Here is a 21,827-nt window from a genome sequence, read left to right as displayed (position 1 = left end):
TATGTCATCTGTTATGGGTGAGATAGTGTCAGGGTAGTAGTCAAGGTCTCTCCCCCTGCTCCTGTCTTTATCTATGTTTCATGGCCGACTTACTGTCTCCAGAAGTTGTCTAACTTTAGCGTCATCTTCGGAGGGAATAAATACCGTGCCTGAAGATTTGTCTGTCAGAACTGACTTGGCATTGCACTGCACTCCTCCTGCCTGTGTACTGTTATGTTAGTTCTCCTTGGCCAAGTTCTACATAAACTATTTCAACGTAAGCCATCCGAGTCTCCTGAGTCTTCTGTGTCCAGTGTCCAGTTTGTTGCTGAATTCCATCACAACTATCACTGAATAAACCTAACGTAGCAGAATGTACACCCATGCATTCTTGACTGCACTCATGCTTTGTGAAAATACATTTTGAGATCTTTTAGAAAGTACTTTGAATAATTAAGTATTCCTTAAAGCAAGTACTCCAGTACTTTAACTCAAGTAGTAATTTGACAGGACAACTTTCACTTGTATTGGAGTAACGTTTGACCAGGAGGATCTATATTTGACTAAAGTAATAAAGCTGTGTACTTTGTCCACCACTGTTGATTTCACAAAGACATATGTTCGTATCAAAACCTTATTGGGAAGATGTCCTGATGATATGTAGACAATAAGCAGTAAGGGAAATTATGTAAAACACATTTGAATTAAGGCAGTCCTCCAACAAAAATATCATAATAATAAAATAATCTGTGACTCTGTGAACTGCAAGAAGTAACATTTTCTGTGAGTCATAAACAGGTCAACAGAAACTCAGCATGACTTGTTTGTTAAACTTGAGTGACCCTCTTAAATAAATATGACCACTGGCTGTGGTGGACTCCTGCTATTATTGGAATTAGTCAGCTGTGGTTTACATAAATAAATTCATAAATGAACATATTTATTTGTAGTTTATTACCACATTGAGCAGCAAACAAATGACTTGAAATAAACTCTGGAAACCCTGTACGATGTTTGTTCAGCAGTTAGGGTCATTAAAAGCTGTACCTGGGGTTTATTGTGACATTACTGTTGCCTTATGCTGACATCAAAGTATTTCTTAGTGAATGGTTGAATTCATTATTTTGGCAAATGGACACCTCAAGAAGGAGGCATGTGAGTAAGCTGTAATATATCTGCAGTATGGACCTATCAACATCTTTACAGACATAAGAGCATGACAAGTATGTGTGCTTATGCTTATACTAATATTTGAGTGTGTATGAGTCAATGTGTGTGAGTTTACTTGGGTTGATTGTGTGGTAATAGAGCAGTTTCTGACCAACAGAAAACAGGTGTGTCACATATCTTAAGTGTGGCTGCTGGGAGACCTGGAGACTTTTACTTTAATGGAAACAGACACACAAACATACACACACATTTTTCAACTACTGTGAATCTCTGTTTAATTTTAAGGGATTTTTGGGAAGACCTTCAGCTGCCCAGGCTGCTCCCTCTAGGAAATCTAAATAAACAAACAGGAGGGTGTTAAAAACTTCAGCTGCACCTAAACCTTCCCCCCTCTCCTTCCTGCGTTGACCTCCCTTAAACTCTCTGCTCCTTTGCTGCCGGTGGGCAAATTTTCCAAGGCCGCAGCTTCATCCCCTTTACGGGAGACTCATACTTCCTTTGGCTGCCGGACAACATTCATACCTCTCTGTGACCAATATCAACATTTGCAAGGTGTGCCGTTTTACCTTCCAGAGTGTTGACCAACTTCAGACTTTGACAGATCTCATTTTAATGTGCGGGCCATGTTTCACCTCAATGACCTCGAGTTACTCAACAGATTTAGATTTCAAATTAAAAATGATATTCTGAAATATTTCGTACCAAGGTATGCTCATTGGTTTAAATGGTGACTTAATTGTCTGGAGAGGTGAATGGCTGGTTGGTTTGCTCCATGTTAGCCCTGTGATAGACTGGAAAACTGTCAAGAGTGTAATCTGTCTCTCGCCCAGTGACAGCTAGGATCGGCTGCAGCCTCTATGACCCTAAACTTGACAAGATTAGACAAACTGTTGATCACCTTAAAGTACATTGCATCAGATGGATGCTTAAAAATATAGCTGAGCTTCTCAATCCTTTATAATGTATCTCCTTAGTATAAAATAGGATATAAGAAATGAAATAAGTGTCCCTAATAACTTAGTATCAATCCCTTAACATCTCACTACGCACCACAGCCCTTCTCCAGTCTGATGAAGGTCTACACAGAAGGTGCTGTGAATTGATATAATCAAGCAGGAGCTGTGGCTAAGGCGGTGCAGTCTCTGTTGACCCACTGGATGCTTTGTAAAGTGGTTCTTTGAAAACCTGGCTAGAGATGTTATCAGAGTGTTAGAATTCTGGTCTGTCTCTCTCCTCAGGTCTGCAACACGTATAAAGTCAGCAGGAATAATAAGAGAGTGTTAGTGAGCGCAGTGAAGTAGAGGAACACTGTCTGTGACTGTGTCTGCAGGGCCCCACAGCAGTTCTGAGACACAAATCTCCCCCACACATCATGTTTTTCTGAATGAAGGTCCGTCTGTAGGGTCTCTGTCATAAGCTGCTAAATGAGGTCAGATGGAAGGATTTCTTTCCCCTGCTTTCTAGAAATTTGTAAAGTATGATGTGATGTGAGGCCGTGCCGCTTTGGTGTTCTAGGCTGAAAGGAGCAATAATGAAAAAAGAAAACAATGCAGTCCTAAAATTTGACATATTTTCAAGAGTAACATCCACATTTAGCAAAAAGATGTTCTGTTTAAATATATCAAAACTACACCACGAGAGATTGTGTGTGATGTATAAACTCACTTTTAACACCTGGAGGTAGTAGAAACATTAAATGTCTGGGAGTTTTTTTGGGGTGGTAGGGGGCTGATGTTGTTTTAGTGAGGCAGCGGGGCAAATAGGCGGAGTTAATGGGACCACTAGGAAAAGGGAAATGTTTTCAAAGGAGGCTGAGACTTTCAGGAGAGTCAGTAAGGATGGAGGTGTAGCTGTTATGTACATTTCTCTTTGATTTTGAATCATTTTGAGTCAGCATTTTATGATTTCTACAAATTATCTTCGGAGACTCACTGCAGGATGATTTTATGACGAGTGCCAGCTGATAAAGAGTGACACAGGAAGCATGGCAACGACAGCTCTGACTGGGTTTTCTATGATGAGCCTCTTCAGCCTCGGGTATCTGACCTGGGACATGATGAGTCCTAACCAGGTGGAAAACGAGCCTGATCTAACTTATGTTGACAGGTCTCCTATCCCACAGCCTCCTCACATCATCTTCATCATGACAGACGATCAGGGATTCAATGACATTGGCTATCACAGCTCTGACATCAGGACGCCAGCATTGGATAAACTGGCTGCAGATGGAGTGAAACTGGAGAATTATTACATCCAGCCTATCTGTACCCCGTCTCGAAGTCAACTCATCACTGGCAGGTAAAGAGTTCGTTCTCAAACCTGAGATTATCCTAATGTTTTCTGTTATAATTAGCAATGTATTAATCTTCAACTCAACTAGTTAATCTGCTGTATCTCACTGTTTGATGTTTGGGAGAAAAAATTCTTAAGGAAATTAAGAGATGTATTTCACAATCCTGTTTTAGACAATTTATAACGTTAAAAAGAATGGAGAGGCAGAGCAAAAACTTCTCATGTATACCATTATGGATCTGTAACATTGGGATATCGGCTTAGTGTTGCACAGAATAGACAAAAGTAAATGACTTGTACAGATTTCTTTAATAGTGTCAAACATATTTTGGGGGTCTTGAAACCTGTACAACTGTTTCAATAGCCTGAGTCAAACCATAGTCAATGAAGGCAGGGTTTAGTCTGTTTTTTTCATTAACATGCCAGTGAAAAACTTAAAATAAAATAAAATAAACATTTATTGTTTGTGTCCTTACATTGGACATAATTCAAATAAATATATTTTTGGTTCTTAAGTTGAATGTCATTACTGATGCATTATCTTCGACTTCTTAACCACCAAATTAAACATCATACAGCATTGCCTCCATTATGCTTCACAGTGGAGTGCATGCTCATGTCTGTCTGTTTTTTTCTGCAAACCGTGGTGTGACTCAACAGGAAATGACTAATCACAACTCAAAAAGTTGTCACATCATCAATAGGAAAAAGGAAGACTGACCATTTATTTTTGTTGTCTGAAAATTAAAGGTAAAGTGTGTAGTATTCATAGCAGAACAGACTTGGTAGAAGTGGAATATAATATTCTTAATTATGATGAAATTAGTGTATAATCACCTGAAAATAAAAATGGTTTTGTTTTTGTTAACTTAGAATGAGTCTGCAATATCTGTATAAGGAGAGGGTTCCCTTCGTGGAGGCCACCATCTTGCAACATCATGTTTCTAAATTGTGCACAGGATGGACAAACCAGTAATGGCCATCTGTGTTTAGTGAGTGGACACTTGAAATGCACTGTCTGGAATACGAAGAAGAAGAGAGTGGTTGTGAGCGCAAAATAATTTGTACTGTTAACCTTTTCGATGGTAAAAACTTGACAAATAGATAATCATACTTATCATGCATCTTAGGAGCTTCTTGTCCTCAAAGGCCATCATCGCTTCACCAACGGGAGGATGAGCAGGGGAGTGTTTGAATCTAGAATCTGACCGATATTACTAAATATTAACATTTCTCCACACTGTAAACAAAAGCTTTTGACAAACCACAAACTTCATAATTTCGTATGTTAGTTTTATTTTTTATTTGGGGGGGATTCCACAGAGACATAATATTACAAGTGTAATAACTGTATTTTTGCTTATTGATATCTACCTCAAATTAAAAGAAAAATCTCAACTAAAGTTGCAGACATAAATACAAATAAGATGTAGGGCTACGAGCATTTTGCCCATGCTTCTTAATCTCTTGAACATTAGTTATCCCAATGTTAGTGTGAGGGTGAAAAGAGAAAGCACCCCGTATTCCTCTTTTTCCCCCTGTCAAATCCTGTATAAATATAATTATCTACAATACCTCTTAATGAATAAATAGTTGTCATTCTGGCAATTTTCTTGCCAATCTATTTCGTATCTATAGGTATCAAATCCACACTGGCTTGCAACACTCCATCATCCGGCCCCGCCAGCCCAACTGCCTGCCTTTCGACCAGGTCACCCTCCCTCAGAGACTGCAGGAGCTCGGCTACTCCACCCACATGGTCGGCAAGTGGCACCTGGGCTTCTACAAGAAGGAGTGCCTACCCACCCGCCGTGGCTTTGACACATACTTCGGCTCCTTAACGGGCAGTGTGAACTACTACACCTATGACTCCTGTGACGGCCCTGGGCTTTGTGGCTTTGACCTGCATGAGGGGGAGTCAGTCGCCTGGAATCAGGGGGGCAAATACTCCACCCATCTCTACACCCAGAGAGTCCGCAAGATCCTGGCAACCCATGATCCTCAGTCCCAGCCGCTATTCATCTTCCTCTCCTTCCAAGCTGTTCATGCGCCACTGCAGTCCCCGCGGGAGTACATTTATCCGTACCGTGGGCTGGGAAATGTGGCGCGCAGGAAATATGCTGCTATGGTTTCAGCTGTAGATGAGGCAGTTCGGAATATAACGTACGCCCTCCGCAAATACGGGTACTACCAGAACGTGTCATCATCTTCTCCACAGACAATGGGGGTCAGCCTTTGTCCGGTGGAAGTACTGGCCACTGAGAGGACGCAAAGGCACCTACTGGGAAGGTGGCATCCGAGGATTGGGTTTTGTCCATAGTCCACTGTTGAGAAAAAAGAGGAGGATTAGTAAAGCCCTTGTACACATCACTGACTGGTACCCAACTTTGGTGGATTAGCAGGTGGCAATGAGTCCCTGACAGAGGGGTTGGATGGGTATGATGTTTGGGAGGCTATCAGTGAGGGTAAGGAGTCACCCAGGTTGGAGATCCTCCACAATATTGACCCTCTGTACAACTATGCACGCAGTGGTTCACTGCAAAAAGGATTTGGGATTTGGAATACAGCTGTACAGGCCTCAATACGAGCCGGAGACTGGAAACTCCTTACAGGAGACCCAGGCTATGGAGACTGGACACCCCCACAGATGCTTCCAGGCTTCCCCGGCAGCTGGTGGAACTTGGAGCGCCCCATCGTGCCCAGGAAATCGGTGTGGCTTTTCAACATCTCTGGAGACCCCTATGAACGTTTTGACCTTTCCGAACAGAGAGAAGATGTAGTCAAAGAGCTGCTAGCTAGGTTGGTGTACTATATCGCACTGCTGTGCCGGTAAGGTACCCCTCAGAGGACCTACGGGCAGACCCCCACTTGAATGGAGGTGCCTGGGGACCCTGGGTAGGAGATGAGGAGGAGGACAGCTGGGACAGTGTGTACAAGACAGAGAAGAAAGACCGGAAGAAGAATCTTAAATTCTCCAAAAGCAGGTCGTTTTTCAGAAGACTTAACACAAGGATTATGTCAAACAGGATATAGAAAGGACGCAGCTGAAGAGGGCTCAGGGGAGAGACACTCTTAAAGGAGAAGTTCATGAATACCTCTGTGGGTTTTTGAAGAAGCTGTATTTTTGTCTTTGTTGAACAAAGATAAAAGCTTCTGCAAGGTCCACTTTGACTACTAAGTAGGAGGTGCATGTGTTGGTTCACTTCCTGATTCATGTTGAAGTTGCCCCTGTCTCAAAGTCCTTTCCTTAAATCAAATTGCATTGCTTTATTTGGTGATTATAATCCTTTTTGTTGATGTGACTTTGTTGTAAGACTGATTTTTTTAAAATAAACTCTGGTTCTCAACTTCTCCCAATCATAATTTACACAAGTTCCAACAAAATGTTACTTTTTTAAAAAAGAGGACCATTGCCATCAAAAACAAAAGTATAAATCATAAAATGAGAGGAACACACTAACGAGCTAAAGACAGTAACAACAGGTGAACATGGATAGAACATTTAGAAGTGAAGTTAAGAGCTAAATCTTCAGACCTAAATTAAACAAACATGGAAATCGCCCTTCTTTATGTGGGGGTCAGAATTGCAATCACCTTTACCTCTGTAAGTAAGTTGTAATACCATGATGAATACATTATTCTTTATTGTGTAAGGGTTGATCCAGATAGTTATCATCTGATGTAAACTAAATCATTTGTATAGATGGTGTTTTTGATAAGTTTGAACTCTAAGATTTTCTTTCAGTTTGTCTCCAAGTTTGTCTTCCATTTGCATGTGTGCATAGTTAAAATCTAACTTCTTCTTTAGTGTTGAAACTCACAAGTTAGTAAACAGGAACCTGAGATTAAGTTTCACACGTGATTTCAACATTTGGGGTTTGATCTCAAAGAAAAACATGAAACGACACTAACATCTTAACTGCTGTGAGTGATGGTGGAAAAGATAGAACATGACATCCTTCCGGGAGAGGTTTGCTCAACCTGAGATTAATAAAGGCCATGGATATATCGTGATTCTGGGTGCAATGTAGCCTATTAAGTGTGTGTCCACTCATGTCTTTATCTGGTGTGAATAAGTGGACCTCTTTAACTCTGAACATTGAATATGCATACAGTTTGATACGAGGCAATGACAAAGTTTTAGTGTATCTCAATAAAACACTGTAAAAACAGTTTCCATTAGGGTTTTCTAATGGTTTAAAATTAATTATATTACGTAAATAACTGTTGCACTGGCATACAGAGCAGTGGGAATACTGTTTCAATGTAATTTGCTGTGGAAATGTCCCTTTTTGCTTTCCATTTGTATCACTGATGTTCCCCCTTATTTCAACATGACATCTCATTGCATGTTAAGCTGTTTAGAGGTCATGTTTTTTTTTAGCGTATCTCAATGACACCAGCGATATTTCTTCACATGTTGCATGAGTAATGCTAGCACACTCTAACATGCTGCCAAAGACTTTCTTTGGGTAGGAGAAGTGAGACGGTTAATTTAGTTTCCTGCTTCCAACCACTGAACCTGACCAACACCCCGTTTCTGTTTCCTCTCTGTATCTAGCACAACCTGTGGGCTGAGGTTTATCATCTTTGTTTCAGTGCTAAAAGGATTGATTAGATCTTTGATGAAAAATAATCTTGTAAAGGTTTGAAGGTTACTCTGGATGACAGAAGCATGGAGAAAGTTCTTCTTCTTGTGATGTTTGCTGGAGTGGGGCATGGTAAAATCCTCCTTATTAAGGACACATATTTGAACACTTTGCAACACCATTGTTATATTTTAAGTGAATAACTTTTTGATGTCTTTGGCTTGTTTTTAGCTCTCTTTCCAGTTGCTGAGACAAAATGCAATGCCATGTGCAACACTTCTCTATGCTCTTCTTCTCTCGGGGGATCTGTGTACATTCAGGTGATGACAAATGCCAGCGGACATCTACTGTTGTGTAAGAAACTGCTTCCCACTGGATCCATAACGTGTTCACCCTGAAGAAAGAAAAGGTGTTGATACAGGAGTCATTTAGAAACCGGACAGAGTTTTTCATCTACAACGGGACACTTAAAATCTCTAATGTGGAGGAAAAGGATTTCGGCCAATACAACATTGAGATCTTTAATTCAAATGGGGTCCTCCTGAGACACGTTAAAGTTATTCTGGCTGTTCAAAGTAAGTCTTGTTACCTCGTAAGCTTATATCATGTTTTTCTACGAAATAGTACAAAGTTGAATGTGATGGTGAAACACAATACATCAATGTGGTGTTGTAAGACAGAAGATTAAATGAAATAGCATTGAATGTTAGTTCGCAAACATTTATTATGCTTTTCTGCAACTTTTGCAGCTTTTTCCTCTCAAAGACTACAACTCCCAAAATTTACTTAAAATGATAAAAACTAAAAAGTGTTTGCATTGCATGGTAGCATAGTTTTTTTATACATTGACAAAGTAGACTGTACAGGAAACCTGATGTGATGAAAAGGTGCTGTTACAGAGAGGAATTAGGTAAACACTTACAGGAATTGATACTTTCAGTATTAGTCATATGGTAGCTGGTCAAATTTTTTTTTTTTGCCAACTCTCATTTTGGTCACAATAACCCTTCACTTACAGCTTCTGTGTCACAGGTGAATACAGCAAATGATAGTTAACCTGTGTGTCGTTATTCGACTGAATGTTGTACAAAATGTGACAACATAATATGATCTAATCAAAACTTAGGCTTAAAGATCACCTCATTTCAAAGATATATATCATTCACATAAGATATCCAGAGTGAGCACAGAGTATATTCCTGTAATTATCCCTCCCTCTGGTGGTGAACCACATAATAGTTCCTGCTGCTAAGGAGCTCCCAGCCACAACTGGGGTATTTCTTTATTTCATAACAACTGTTGGTACAACACGTAACTTCTCATTTTACTGCTAAATCTTTTTATTTGTGCAAGTGTCTTTGGGCAAGACAATAAACCCTGAATTGCTCCCTGGGACATAGTCAGTGGTGAATGCTGATGAATGTGATTAGCTGATGCTGTACTATACTATACTATACAGCATCCTCTGCTATCAGTGTGTGACTGTGGTGTGAATGGGTGTATGTGACGAGTAGTATTAAAGCACTTTGAATGTCAGAAAGACTAGAAAAGGGCTATATGAGTATACAAGTCCATTTACCATGTGTAATCACTTTTACAATCTTCTCTCCACAGAAAACTTTTTGCCCATCTTGATCGGAGCCAGCTCTGCAGTCGGTGTTCTGCTCATTGGGGTGATACTTTGCTGTGTGTGTCGGAGAGCACGGCACAAAAAGAAGGAGGGTAAAAAAATGTGAGTGTGTCACGGCAACATTTGCTAATCTAACAATATTCTGCTTGAGAAAAAACCCCCAAAAAAACCCTTTGTTCTGCCTTCCTGTAAAATAACTTTGCTTTATTATGTCTTTTGCGCAGACTCAAGTATATACCTGAGGAGAGCTCTTTCAGAGTAGTTCAGGATTAGTCGGGCTCAGATGAACACCGTCATCAACAATGGACACAGATGACCAAGAGAAAAAACAGCAAACAGGATTTAATAATAACTCACATTGGAGCTGAAATGTCTCGGAAGTTTCTTTCTGTATCTTACATGAGTGTGGTGCACTTTAATGTCAATCTAAATCAATCAGCAGTAGTAGTTTTACCCTTGTTTTCTTTTGAGCTTAGTTTATATTGTTCAGTAATCATATCCCTTTTTATTTGTCGTTCATTCTTCCCTCTTGTGTTGATTCACTTCCTGCCTTTGATAATATGTAACCCAGCCTTATTGTTTACACCGTGTCTGATAACCATATATATATTTAATTGTACGTTCAAAAAGTCCAAATGACCTCCTATGTCCTTTCCAAACCACCTTTCCTTTCTTGATGGAAAATTTCCTGTGGTCAAGAAAAGGTGTAGGCTATATAAGGAATTAAGAAGCGACAACCCTGGCATTAGGAGAGTCCGTCTGCTCTTACATTAGACAGATGGTACTAATGTCATGTGAGACTGCCGTATTAAAAACTACAATCTACCACAGATTGACTACAAAAAGGACAGAGCGTTCTTATGTTGTTTCAAGCAGCTACATAAATGAGGAAACTCAGTGATAAATACTTTACTCAGGTTTTTACAGGTTAAGAAGAAGCTCCCCAGGAAGAGGCAGCTTTTAGCCGCTGTGACATGAATGATTTTATTTGTGTTATTTTCAAAATAAGCATATAATTGGCCATTCTATAGAATTGTATTTTAGCAGGTGTCTTCTAATAGTCTATGAATATTATTGTAGTCTACACTGGCTTTGTCTTACTATCAGCTTGTGATTAATGTTTGAAGGACAATAAACTGCAAATAAAACACTTAACAGATGAGTATCTGTTTCTTTATGGTAATTAGGATGCACAATGATCATGTTTTGTCTGTATCACTAACATAATCAAACAGTAGCAATCACTGACTCTTGGTAATGGTTCAACTTTAACTACACTCATTTGTATAATATGAAAGTAACAACAGAAATACTCTTTGAATTATTGAATGATGGATAAATGTGAGGTTGGAGTTAAACAAAAAGTAGAATAAGTTTCCGAGTTTCTTCTGGTTCTGTTTGCTTGAGTTTGGTTCTGGTTCTGTTTTGCTTGAGTTGGTTCCTGTTCTTTTTGCTTGAGTTGGTTCCTGTTCTTTTTGCTTGAGTTGGTTCAGGTTCTTTTTGCTTGAGTTTGGTTCTGGTTATGTTTGCTTGAGTTTGGTTCTGGTTCTGTTTTGCTTGAGTTGGTTCCTGTTCTTTTTGCTTGAGTTGGTTCCTGTTCTTTTTGCTTGAGTTGGTTCAGGTTCTTTTTGCTTGAGTTTGGTTCTGGTTATGTTTGCTTGAGTTTGGTTCTGGTTATGTTTGCTTGAGTTTGGTTCTGATTCTGTTTTCCTTGAGTTTGGTTCTGGTTCTGTTTGCATGAGTTTGGTTCCTGTTCAGTTTACTTGAGTTAGGTTCCTGTTCTTTTTCTGTTTGCTTGAGTTCGGTTCTGGTTCTGTTGGCTTGAGTTTGGTTCTGGTTCTGTTTTCCTTGAGTTCTGTTCTGGTTCTGTTCTGTGGATATGTTTGCCGTTTTTGGTTAAATTGTACAATAAAGAAGTTTGATTAAAATACTAAACAACAGTAAGAATGGTTTTGTAACAGAAAAAATGCACAAAATTGGGCAATTATAAGTCTTCTCATAAAAACACTGTACGTAAAACGGTTTTCAACACAAAACTTTATTTTTCGTAAAGTTAAGGTAAAATATACAGCGACCAAAAGATCCTAAATTAAGGGCCGTTCGGGAGTCGAAAGAGCTTCTTTGGGAGCCGAGTCAAAAGAGCCGGCTCTCTGAAAAGAGCCGAACTTCCCATCACTACAAGCAGAAGATGTCTTTTGAGTTTACTGTAAAAAGTAAAAATAGCTCTGGTAAAATCTCCTTAACAGAGATCACAGAGGAGTTTCCAGAAGATGAACAAGATCAGCCATAGCCTTCCTGAAAATCTGATTGGCCACCCTAGTGGCCACCCAAGAATCCTAGACAAGGATTAGGTTTTTTCCTTTTCAGAGGCAATATTTAGTTTAAATAAACAGCAGTTGTCTTTACTTTTCAATGCAACATATTTTCTTTTTGTTAGTACTCTTAACTTTGACTTTGAATAAGCATCATTTATTTAGAGACTCAAGCTAAGACATTTTAAATGTTTTCACTCTGTTATGTTACTTTTTAAAGAAAAAAACACAGGAATATAATATATTTTGGATACTTTAATGTTAGTTCTTATAGTATGAAAAGTGGGATAAAAAAGCTAAACATCATGTGTGCAAACATATTTGAATTCAACCTGGCAAAAGTCGGTGGTTCAGTGTGTCCATCCAAATCAAAAGAATCTGGCTCCACTTCTGGGAGATGAGGAAGTGTAACAACTATTACTTTTTGTATTATTCATTGTTTTTTCTTCAATACCAGTTGTATAAGTTATCTTCACCTATGTCAAACTCTTGGTACACGTGAAAGTTGATACATTTGAGTGTTCAAACAAAGCAAAGTAAGATTTTATGTTAAAAATCACCACTTTCACAAAGAGGTACCACTTAGTCCACAGGGGGTGTCCACATCAACACAAACTGTTCCTCACAGAAGATCTCAAGATTTCAAGATGCATACATTGTGAAAGTTACAGAGGCTTCCCAATTATTTGTGAACAGTAACTATAAATAGTCACTTTAAAATGCAAAATAATATTCAAAGCTTTTGTCTAATCTCATTTTTCACACATTAAATGAAAAGACTTCACAAATTGTGCAAATTTAAAATGATTTGCAGTAAAAGTTGTGCGATAACTGTTTTTCAAAGACTGTGACTTCCTGTATAGCTGAGTGTTACAACAGTCTTTCCTGTTGGAGTAACTTCTTGCTTCTTTGCTCAACATAGAGAATTAATGAAACCATCTCCAATCCTCTGTTAAAATATGTGGCCGTCATCATCCTCTATCAGGCACTTTCTCCCAAGCACCTGTCTGAGTTGTTTTAATTTAACTTGTGCACTTTCTCACACTTAATTTAAAACATGAAAGAGGAACTGAAATAAGTACTTGGCTACACCATTATCCTTGTGAATAACACCTAAAGTATTTTGGAGGAAATACCTGAGTAATGTCTGGGTTGTGGTTTAGCCGTTGTTTTTAGCCGAGCACTAAGACAAATAATACATTAACTAACTCTGGTAGAATTCATCAAAAGGTAAAACTTGTGTTATATTTTCTTAAAAAGTAATTAAATAAAAAATATAAGGCCTTGTGATGAGCTGATAACTTGCTATCTTGAAATAAGTGCATATATGCATAACTGGTCATTGCACATCCTCTGAGAACATCTCATGGTGGCAGAATTATTTTGGCAAAAAAGGTAAGTGGATTTAATTACATTAGGAAGGTAATTGTTACTTGTTGATGATCAGAAGGCTAGTGGGTCCCTCTTGTGATCTGACAAACATTTTAAAATAAGGTTTGCAAAAGCTTTAGTAGTGATGATAGCTGTGCAAAATAAAAGTATGTCCATCAGGATCACTGACTGGTATTTTTGTATTTGAGCATTTAACCGGCTGTCTGTGATACTCTGCCTGTCGAAAGTAAAGGTTTACTTTAACTTTTGTTGCACACAGTGGAAATGTCACAGAGTGTTCATTTGCTTGATAACACAACAACAACATGGCTGCAACTGAAGAATAGGTATGTCAACAGGACAAGCAGGCAACTTTTCGTTTCTGGTATTGATAACTTCAGTACAAAGTGTTTCCTTTCCTCCCTCAAACTGTGCTATTTTAACAACACCGTGCATGATAAGAGTTTTTAAGCCTTCTTATCTGCAGCTGATAAGCAAAAACATTTCAGGCTGTTCAGTAAGATTTGCATGTTTGTTTTGATGAAGGAGAAAAGTTTGTCTTAAAGCTGCACACTGAGCACTGAGGAGACATGGATGTAGTGTTTGGACTGCTGCTCCTGCTGCTGCTTGGAATCTCTAAAGGTACGAATTCTGACTCTGCTCATTTGACAGATTCTACACAGCTATTTGAACAACGTTATTAAAATAATAAATTATCTTTCAGAGACCACTTAAAGACTGACTTAATCAAAAACATAAAGGTGATTGATTGCCATTGATAAATCTGAGACTGACACATTTATTTTGATTACCTGATAAGTGAAGTCTAACTAATATTTTTTTTTACATTTAAGTTATTTTTCTATACATAAATTAAAATGTATACAACTGTTTTACATACATTTATGTATCATTCAAACTGAAATTATGAATTAATAAAAAAAATCAAGGAATTAGTTTCATTCTGACTCATAAACTGTACTTAAAAGGGAATTAATACAAACTCAGTTATAAAGCCAAAGCTCAATAATAATCTTGGTCTTATTAAACACATGCCGCTACACAGCAAATTCATTGCACTCATTGAGTAAAGGTGCTGCTAAGAGGAGGGAAATCCGCTTTGTTTAGTTTATTGTTGTGTTGTCACATATTTTTTCATGGCTCCACTGCACAAGAACATTTTATAGTGTGAATTTGAAGTGGTAATCAGTCACAGCACCAATACAATGGGAACATGTTAGAAATAACAAGGGGACATAAAATTAAACTGTTATTGTAACTAGAGTTGGGTACCTTTCACATTTGAACCGATATGGTACCGATACCCATACCTGGGAATCGGTACTGGTACTCAACAGTACCAATTTTCAGTACTTTTGTGTGTTTATGTGGTAATAAATGTTAATTTGTTTAATAATAAAATCTCCAAATTTTTAAATTTAACATATTTATTTAATTTAACATGAAATGAACAGAAATAGGATTATAGGTGATTAGATATATTAGCTGACACGTGCTCGTGGCGTCTAATTGCTCTTTCAGGAGTTTATCAATGAACACACGTGAATGCCTGTGGACGGGAAAAAGTTAGTTCTCCGTCTCTTAATAATAACAGGACACACAACTTATTTGTTGGGCATTCATGCACACAGGAACGGTTATAAACAGGGCAGGCAGTCGGAGCAAGAGAGTCCGTCTCAACCATAGACTGTTAATAAAAATGGACAGCGTTGCTCCGCCTCTTCCCGTTGTACAGTTCTGAAGCCAAAAAATCCCTCTCCTGGGCGCAGCCATTGTGCAGCCAGAGCCTGTGAAGCCTTTGTAATAAGCTCCGCCCTACAGCGTAACGTCACAAGACGCTGTGTGCCCTTTGAAGTTTCGTTCTAAGGCGGCTGTGAATCAAAGGAAACCCGGAAGTAAAACCCAGTTTTTTAAACTCTAATAACTAATGAAAAAGAAACTTTTCAGGAAAAAGAGGCCTTGGACACAAAACACTCAAATACTGACTACATATCACCACAGCATACGGATGTGAGAAACATTCGTACGACGTGTATTTATTTTTTAAAGTTTGACTGCTCCCCCATTCAAATGAATGGGGGAGATGGATTTTTTTACCTATACTGCAGCCAGCCACCAGGGGGCAGTCACACTCTTGAAAGCCTCACCACCAGGGCCGTATCTGGCACGCTTGGTCTCAACCTATGGTCTCAACTTAGTCCTTCTGCAGCTCTGCCTCGCGGTGAGTGCACGCGCCCGTCAGCTGCAGGCTCTGTTCGGCACGCTTGGCCTCAAAACAGTGGTTTAGAAACAGATGGGTGATGTCATGGATACTACGTCCATATTTTATACAGTCTATATTTCGACTACATAGAGCAGTCACCTAATGTTGTCTTACTGGTCTATCGTCTGATTTATAGAGGACTGTTCTTCCTACCTGAAGAATGGTTGATGTCAAAACATGTCAAGGTAGACTGAAAACAGACTGGTCTAGTTACAAGAACTGTTTAATTAAATGTACAGAGTCAGACTAAATTAACCTTTTTGGACTTATTAGAGGAAACAAAACATTTTGTCCTTATCTTTGTCTTTTATTTTTCTACCAAAATCTTGTCATTCTTTAAGATTCGGTTGAAATATTTAAGATGTCAGTTTATTCATTACATACGGAATTCATTTTCAGAAACACACTGTGATAACGTTTTTTATCCAGAAACTTGGGGATATTTAATTGGTTAAAATGTGAACTCATCTCAGTAGTGCTATTAATTATCTCCTTTAACTTTCAGGTGTGAAAACCTACTGTGATGGCAGACAAGATGGAGCCCAGTGTTATGGAGCTCTGGGAGGAACTTTGGTCCTCAAACTGATGGACAGCGCCTCAGAAATATATAAATACCAATGGTTAAATAAAACAACAGTGATACTGAATGGGAGAAAGAATAGGATAGTGAATAATCAGATAGAAAACAGATCCTCATTTACGCACAGTGATGGAGTATTTAGGATCTACAACCTCAGTCAAACTGATGATGGTGAATATGCGCTTGAAATTTTTGATTCACATGGATCCAAATTAGTGCATCAGAATCAAAAGTTGACCATTCAAGGTAAATAAAATAGGATTTTAAGTAAGCTGACATGATACATGTGTCTTTTTTGTCTCTGTCCACATAAGCAGTAACTGTAAAGAATGGAAATGATAATGCATACTGTACCTAACTGTGCTTTCTTCAGCTCCTGTGTCCTCTGTCCAGCTGGTCTCTGAGTGTCTGTCTCAGGGAGAGATGAAGGTCTCCTGCTCCTCTGAGGGAGGGGACAGTCCTCAATACAGTTGGACTCTGGATGGACAAACACTGACTGACACTCAGCTCCTCTCTGGAAATAATGAGACAAATAACATCACTCTGAAACAAGACACGTCAGGACTACTGGTCTGCACAGTCAGGAATCACATCAGTACGATATCTGCATGTGGTGAGTTAAAGCGTGCTGAACATGTTTTGATGATTACAACACGAGCGATTATCTTAACTTCTATCATGGCCTAAATATTCAACTCTAATCAGCCACTGGGTGTCAATGAATACTTGAGGTTTGGACACCTTACCTTCCCTCTCATCTATGAAGTAGGTACAACTTATTTTCCTTATTCTGAGTACATGGTCCTGCTAAGTATCAGCTTGTATCTAAAATGAGTAATGGTAGCATAAGCGGGACTCCATGCAACTCCTAACTACATAAAATCAATTTAAATCAATAAGGGACTTAAGTATCTCCTAAATGAAGAATTTGAAGACTGTAAACAAAACTATGATGGGTTTTGATACAGTGTTGCGAATTGTTTTGTTAAATAGGTAACACATATTGTGTTTATATTTTACTTAGTTTAATGATTTATAAAGAAGTGTTAATGATTTGAGTTATACTTCCTATGTGGACAGGAAGTGCGTTTTATTTTGAAGTACCAAAAAGTAACACGTCAGTGAGTTGTTATTGCTAGCTTGATGATGTCGTGATTAGAACAAGCGGCAACCTCCGGTCTCAAACTATGAAGCCCATGTGGAAGTGTTATAAACTGCAATTCATCAAGAATCCGCTTGAGGCTGGCTGCAGAAACACCGGAAATCACATAGACACCAATTCAAAAAAGACGATCTTTGCAGCATTAATAAACATGTTTACAGCCTGGTTCAAAAAACGTCTTGGCTCTACGTAGCTAATTTCTCTATCGGCACACACTGTACAAGGGTGAATTTTTTCTAATGCGACAGTTCAGAATATATTGAAATTACAAGTTTTTGCCCAAATAAGGACATGACTGACTTGACTCCCGGACGGGAACACACGTAGCTGTTGGCTAGGAGGCTCAAACTCCGCCTCTTTACGTCACAATTTATATATATATATAAATATTTATATTTTAAATATAAATATATAATATAAATTTATACAGTCTATGGATTAGAAGCATCTGTGCAGAAGTCCGTGTTTTGTGTCAGTTTTCTTTAATTTGGTTGTCTCTGTCTACCCTTTGTGTGTTTTAACATCCCTTGCTAGGTTCTGTGCTGTTTTCCTCCTCCTGTCTTCAGTTTTATTTAGTGGTGACTGTTAGCCATTAACCACGAATCAAAAGTTTTGTGTTCCTCAAAGAAATTAAAAACTAAGAGGTCCTATCAGTTATATCAACCTCCTCACTATACATATCACTTACTTAGAATCTTATGGGATGTAGAGAATTTGAGTCTGAGTCTGACCAAGACATAACACATTGCTCCTAATTTTTCTTCAGCAAGAGACAATTATATAAATATCCACTGGTGTCAATTATCAGTAATTTACTGAACCCAGGGAAGCAACTGCCTCTGCCTCTGCCTCTGCCTCTGCCTCTGCCTCTGCCTCTGCCTCTGCCTCTGCCTCTGCCTCTGCCTCTGCCTCTGCCTCTGCCTCTGCCTCTGCCTCTGCCTCTGGCCCCAATGTGGGCCAACAATTCTATGTCATGGATACCTCCTCTGGCATTATCCCCTATACATCAAACACTAACCTGTTTCATCCCTATAGGCTTCATATATACCAACTGCACCTTACCAAACGGGAAGCTTGTGTCACCCTGGGTGATCATTGCCACAAACAACCTGTGTATTGAGTCAACAACAACCCCAAACTGGATTGATACTGAGGGTAAGAGACTGGTATCGAGGTAGCTATAAAACCCTTTAGTCACTTCACATAATTATCAAGTTGTAGTTGGTAGTTTAATTAGCCTTAACTTTATTTGTGATTGTGTGTCCCTCTGTCTTTACAGATCGCTCCCTGCCACAATATGCTGTGAGAGCAGCTGTGGTATTTCTTGTTTTAATTGGGATCGCCTTCTATTTTGTTTGGAAGACAAAGAAATTCAAGGAAGCTCAGTGCTGCCCCATCACTAAAACAACAGAAAATCAAAATACATCTGTTTTGATAGCTGAATTTACAAGGTCTGCATCTGAACTTTAACCTTCTAAAAACAACATCCATATGTCATATCTCATCTTCTGTCATGGACCATTTCTCTTCATGGACACAAACAAACTGTGCTGAGAGTGGAAATTATTTTCTGTTTTGAATTTTCACAAATTAACTTCTGCTTAATGCTGCTCAAAGCTTAGCACTTTTAATTTCTTCCAATAAAAATAGACAAGTGTTTTTTTGTTTGTTTTTAAACAGCAAAAAAATGAAATGAACATTTTTTTTTCTTTTTTACTGTAGCTCCACAAGTTCTGTTATTCAGACTCCCCCACACTCTTTCCTGTGATCACAAGTGCTGATAGATATACTTGACTGGTTTTGGTGGGTGTAAAGTTTTAACCCTATTAATAGAGGTGTCACTGATGCTGCAAGACAACTGTTTCCTGTGACCATAGAAACAGAAAAAGATTAGAAGAGCAAATAACCGTGCAAAAAAAAGAACAGAATTACATAACATGATACATTTATTTACATTTATAGTGGAAATGTAAACCATGAGACAGTGTGATTAAACCAAACATGTATGTTGCTGCCAGTCTTGTGTTGTCTTCTTTTTTTCTGTATTTCCCAGTTTCCTGAGGAGGACAACAAACTCTGTTGAGTTTAAGATAGACTAAATTGGTAGGATCAGACAGAGTTTAATGTTAAGCTTTGAATATGCTTTAGATGACTTGACCAAAAGTTGACGCTGAAGTGTCGCACAATTACTCCTAAGAGCAAGGGAGAATGCACCTCTGTCAAGGCCTCAGCTTGTCTTCCTTAACCAGGTCTGACCCCCCTGTTAACTCTTTCAAGTCTAGCCTCAAAACTCACCTTTTACCATACTATTTAAGTCCACTTGTCCAGAATAGGCAGCCAGTTTAGATATTCTTCTGCTGTGGTTTTTTTTTTGGTCATTTCACTTGTCTCTTTTTTTTCTTTATCATTGTTTGGTTTCACATTGTGTTTTGTATGCATTGTACAGCACTTTGGTTAGCTTCCTCTGTTATTGAATGTGCTTTATAAATAAATGTGACTTGACTTGACCAGAGTATACAGTGAGAATGTTTATAGCCTCTTTGAGGCTTCTTCTTAAAATGAGGAACTTCGCCTCTGGTGAGAGCTCAACAGCAGCCATCAGTTGTTCGTACATCACACAACCCAACCCAACATCTTTAAAAAGCTTTAAGGCCGAGATTAAAGCACAGTAGGATTTATTTGACAGAATATAAGAATAAGTCTTTTGACATGAGAGAAAAGTACAAGACCTTTTTTTTTTAACAATCCCCGAGCATTATGAATACATAGACTTTTTATTTTACTGTTTGTGTCAGCTTAATATATTTTGCCAGACTAAACAAGAAAAACAGATGCAAATCAATTTTAATAAAATGTATTGAGTTCTTCAAAGACAAAGTACATGTGGTTTAAGGAAAAAAGTAATAATAAAAATGACAAAAACAGATATATGAGAATTACATTATAAATAAAGTTGAGTTGAGTTACAGAATTAAAATGAGGAAGACAAAAGCAAAGAACATCTCTGTAAGAAAACATTGTGTGGTTTTTCTTAGAGTTAACAATATAGACATGCTGAGGCGTCTTCCTGTCTCCATCTCCACCCATAAAAACATTTTAAAGTAGTTTTAATTCTTGTGTATTGCATTATGGAAACATAGGGTACATGTGATTCTTACAAAAAGTAAAAGTAAATTGAAAAAAAACAGAGGAAAGAGAGTTAGAGAATTAAAATGAGAAAGACAAAAGCGATGAACATCTCAGTAAGAATACATTGTGTGGTTAACACTTTACAGAGTTGCTGACGTTTCTTCCTGCATCCATCTCCACCCATAAGAACTGCACATGAATGTACAGACACATTACTTTTTTACAGCTTGCTGATCACAAACAGGAGCGTTTCAAACATGAGCTCTGTGTTTGGACTGTTGGTGATGCTGCTTCAAGTCTCTCATGATGAGTTCTTTGAGTATTTCACAGATAACTGCTGGCTCTGGCATTGTGGGGATACAATGTTATTATACATTATTAGCCAATCAGCACAGTTTGATATGAATATGAAATGTAAACAGCTTAAACAGAGTGTTGATGGAATGTTAAGTTCATGAAGAACTAAATGTTGAGATGCAGTAAATCAAATGCTGTGAGAAAAATCAAATGATGTTGCAGATCTACATTTAGTCTGTCAGACATTTCCTTCAGACTTAATAAATGACTAGATGACTTTGGTGCCTGTCTGCCTTCATTCATGCCAAATCATTATCAACGGTCAAGAAAATTGATCATACTTGAATAATATAATTTTTACAAACTACCAAAGATACAAGTCACTACTGACAATTTATTCTGAGACTTATAGAAACTTCATCCTGTTTGCAGACTGTGGTCAGAAAAGAACTGCAAACCCTCTGTGTCTTTGAGTTTGACCAATTGTCTTTGTCATTTTCCTTTATTTTTCAGAAATACAGATTAAAATACTTGTTCCTAAAACATGTTCAGGTGTGGAAACCTCCTGTGATAGCAGACAGGGAGCTGAATGTTTTATACTTCTATAGAATAAAAATGTACTTAAGCTTAGAAACAAGATGGAGATCAGTTTGATCTAAAGAAATAACAATTATAATGAAACATTTACATTTTAAGAATCAACTGTGACGGTGACAATTTGAACCATAATCTTTTTTTAACGTCAGAATAATTTTAAACTTATAACAGTTTTAGTTTTAGTAATGAAAACAAAATGTTCACATTGAACTACTAACGTCAGTGGATTATGAGCAGTGTGAGAGGATGAGAAAGCATCTTAAATTCATACCAGAATGTTTTCTCTTTCTGTGATGTATTTAGAGTTAAGGTATATGGTGTAGCAGGACTTCATTAAAGAGTATTTATAAAATGACGATAAAGTGAGTTACTGCTTTTTAATAAATCTCTTTGGAACGTGGACTGGTACAAATGTGAGCTGTTAGTCTCAAATCC

At 38.1% G+C, this 21,827-nt stretch overlaps 2 protein-coding genes and 1 long non-coding RNA gene across 4 annotated transcripts; all 3 read left to right on the top strand.

The window, feature by feature from the left end:
* Nucleotides 1–3,133: 3,133 nt before the first annotated feature.
* LOC117817981 (arylsulfatase I-like) lies at nucleotides 3,134–6,738 on the top strand. Its single transcript, XM_034690802.1, is given in 6 exon segments — nucleotides 3,134–3,447; nucleotides 5,080–5,636; nucleotides 5,639–5,689; nucleotides 5,692–5,829; nucleotides 5,832–6,251; nucleotides 6,254–6,738. Coding segments are annotated over 6 exon segments (1,701 nt in total). The 3' UTR covers nucleotides 6,475–6,738.
* A 1,595-nt stretch (nucleotides 6,739–8,333) lies between these two features.
* LOC117817986 lies at nucleotides 8,334–10,815 on the top strand. The gene is made up of 3 exons (XR_004632274.1): nucleotides 8,334–8,605; nucleotides 9,645–9,762; nucleotides 9,885–10,815. It is a non-coding gene; the product is annotated as an uncharacterized LOC117817986 (long non-coding RNA).
* A 2,760-nt stretch (nucleotides 10,816–13,575) lies between these two features.
* LOC117817984 lies at nucleotides 13,576–19,386 on the top strand. 2 transcript variants are annotated; one of them, XM_034690812.1, is made up of 6 exons: nucleotides 13,576–13,690; nucleotides 13,890–13,985; nucleotides 16,133–16,453; nucleotides 16,581–16,820; nucleotides 18,405–18,524; nucleotides 18,649–19,386. In XM_034690812.1, exons 2-6 carry the CDS (start codon nucleotides 13,934–13,936, stop codon nucleotides 18,837–18,839), a joined length of 924 nt encoding a protein of 307 aa, XP_034546703.1. In that variant the 5' UTR covers nucleotides 13,576–13,690; nucleotides 13,890–13,933; the 3' UTR covers nucleotides 18,840–19,386. The 2 variants fall into 2 exon arrangements, with proteins under 2 accessions (XP_034546703.1, XP_034546704.1); XM_034690813.1 differs by having other exon boundaries at nucleotides 18,405–18,543.
* The last annotated feature ends 2,441 nt before the right edge of the window (nucleotides 19,387–21,827 follow it).

Source organism: Notolabrus celidotus, chromosome 8, assembly GCF_009762535.1.
Source record: "Notolabrus celidotus isolate fNotCel1 chromosome 8, fNotCel1.pri, whole genome shotgun sequence".
In the NCBI taxonomy this organism is placed as follows: Eukaryota; Metazoa; Chordata; class Actinopteri; order Labriformes; family Labridae; genus Notolabrus; species Notolabrus celidotus.
This window is presented reverse-complemented; position numbering and strand designations above follow the sequence as displayed.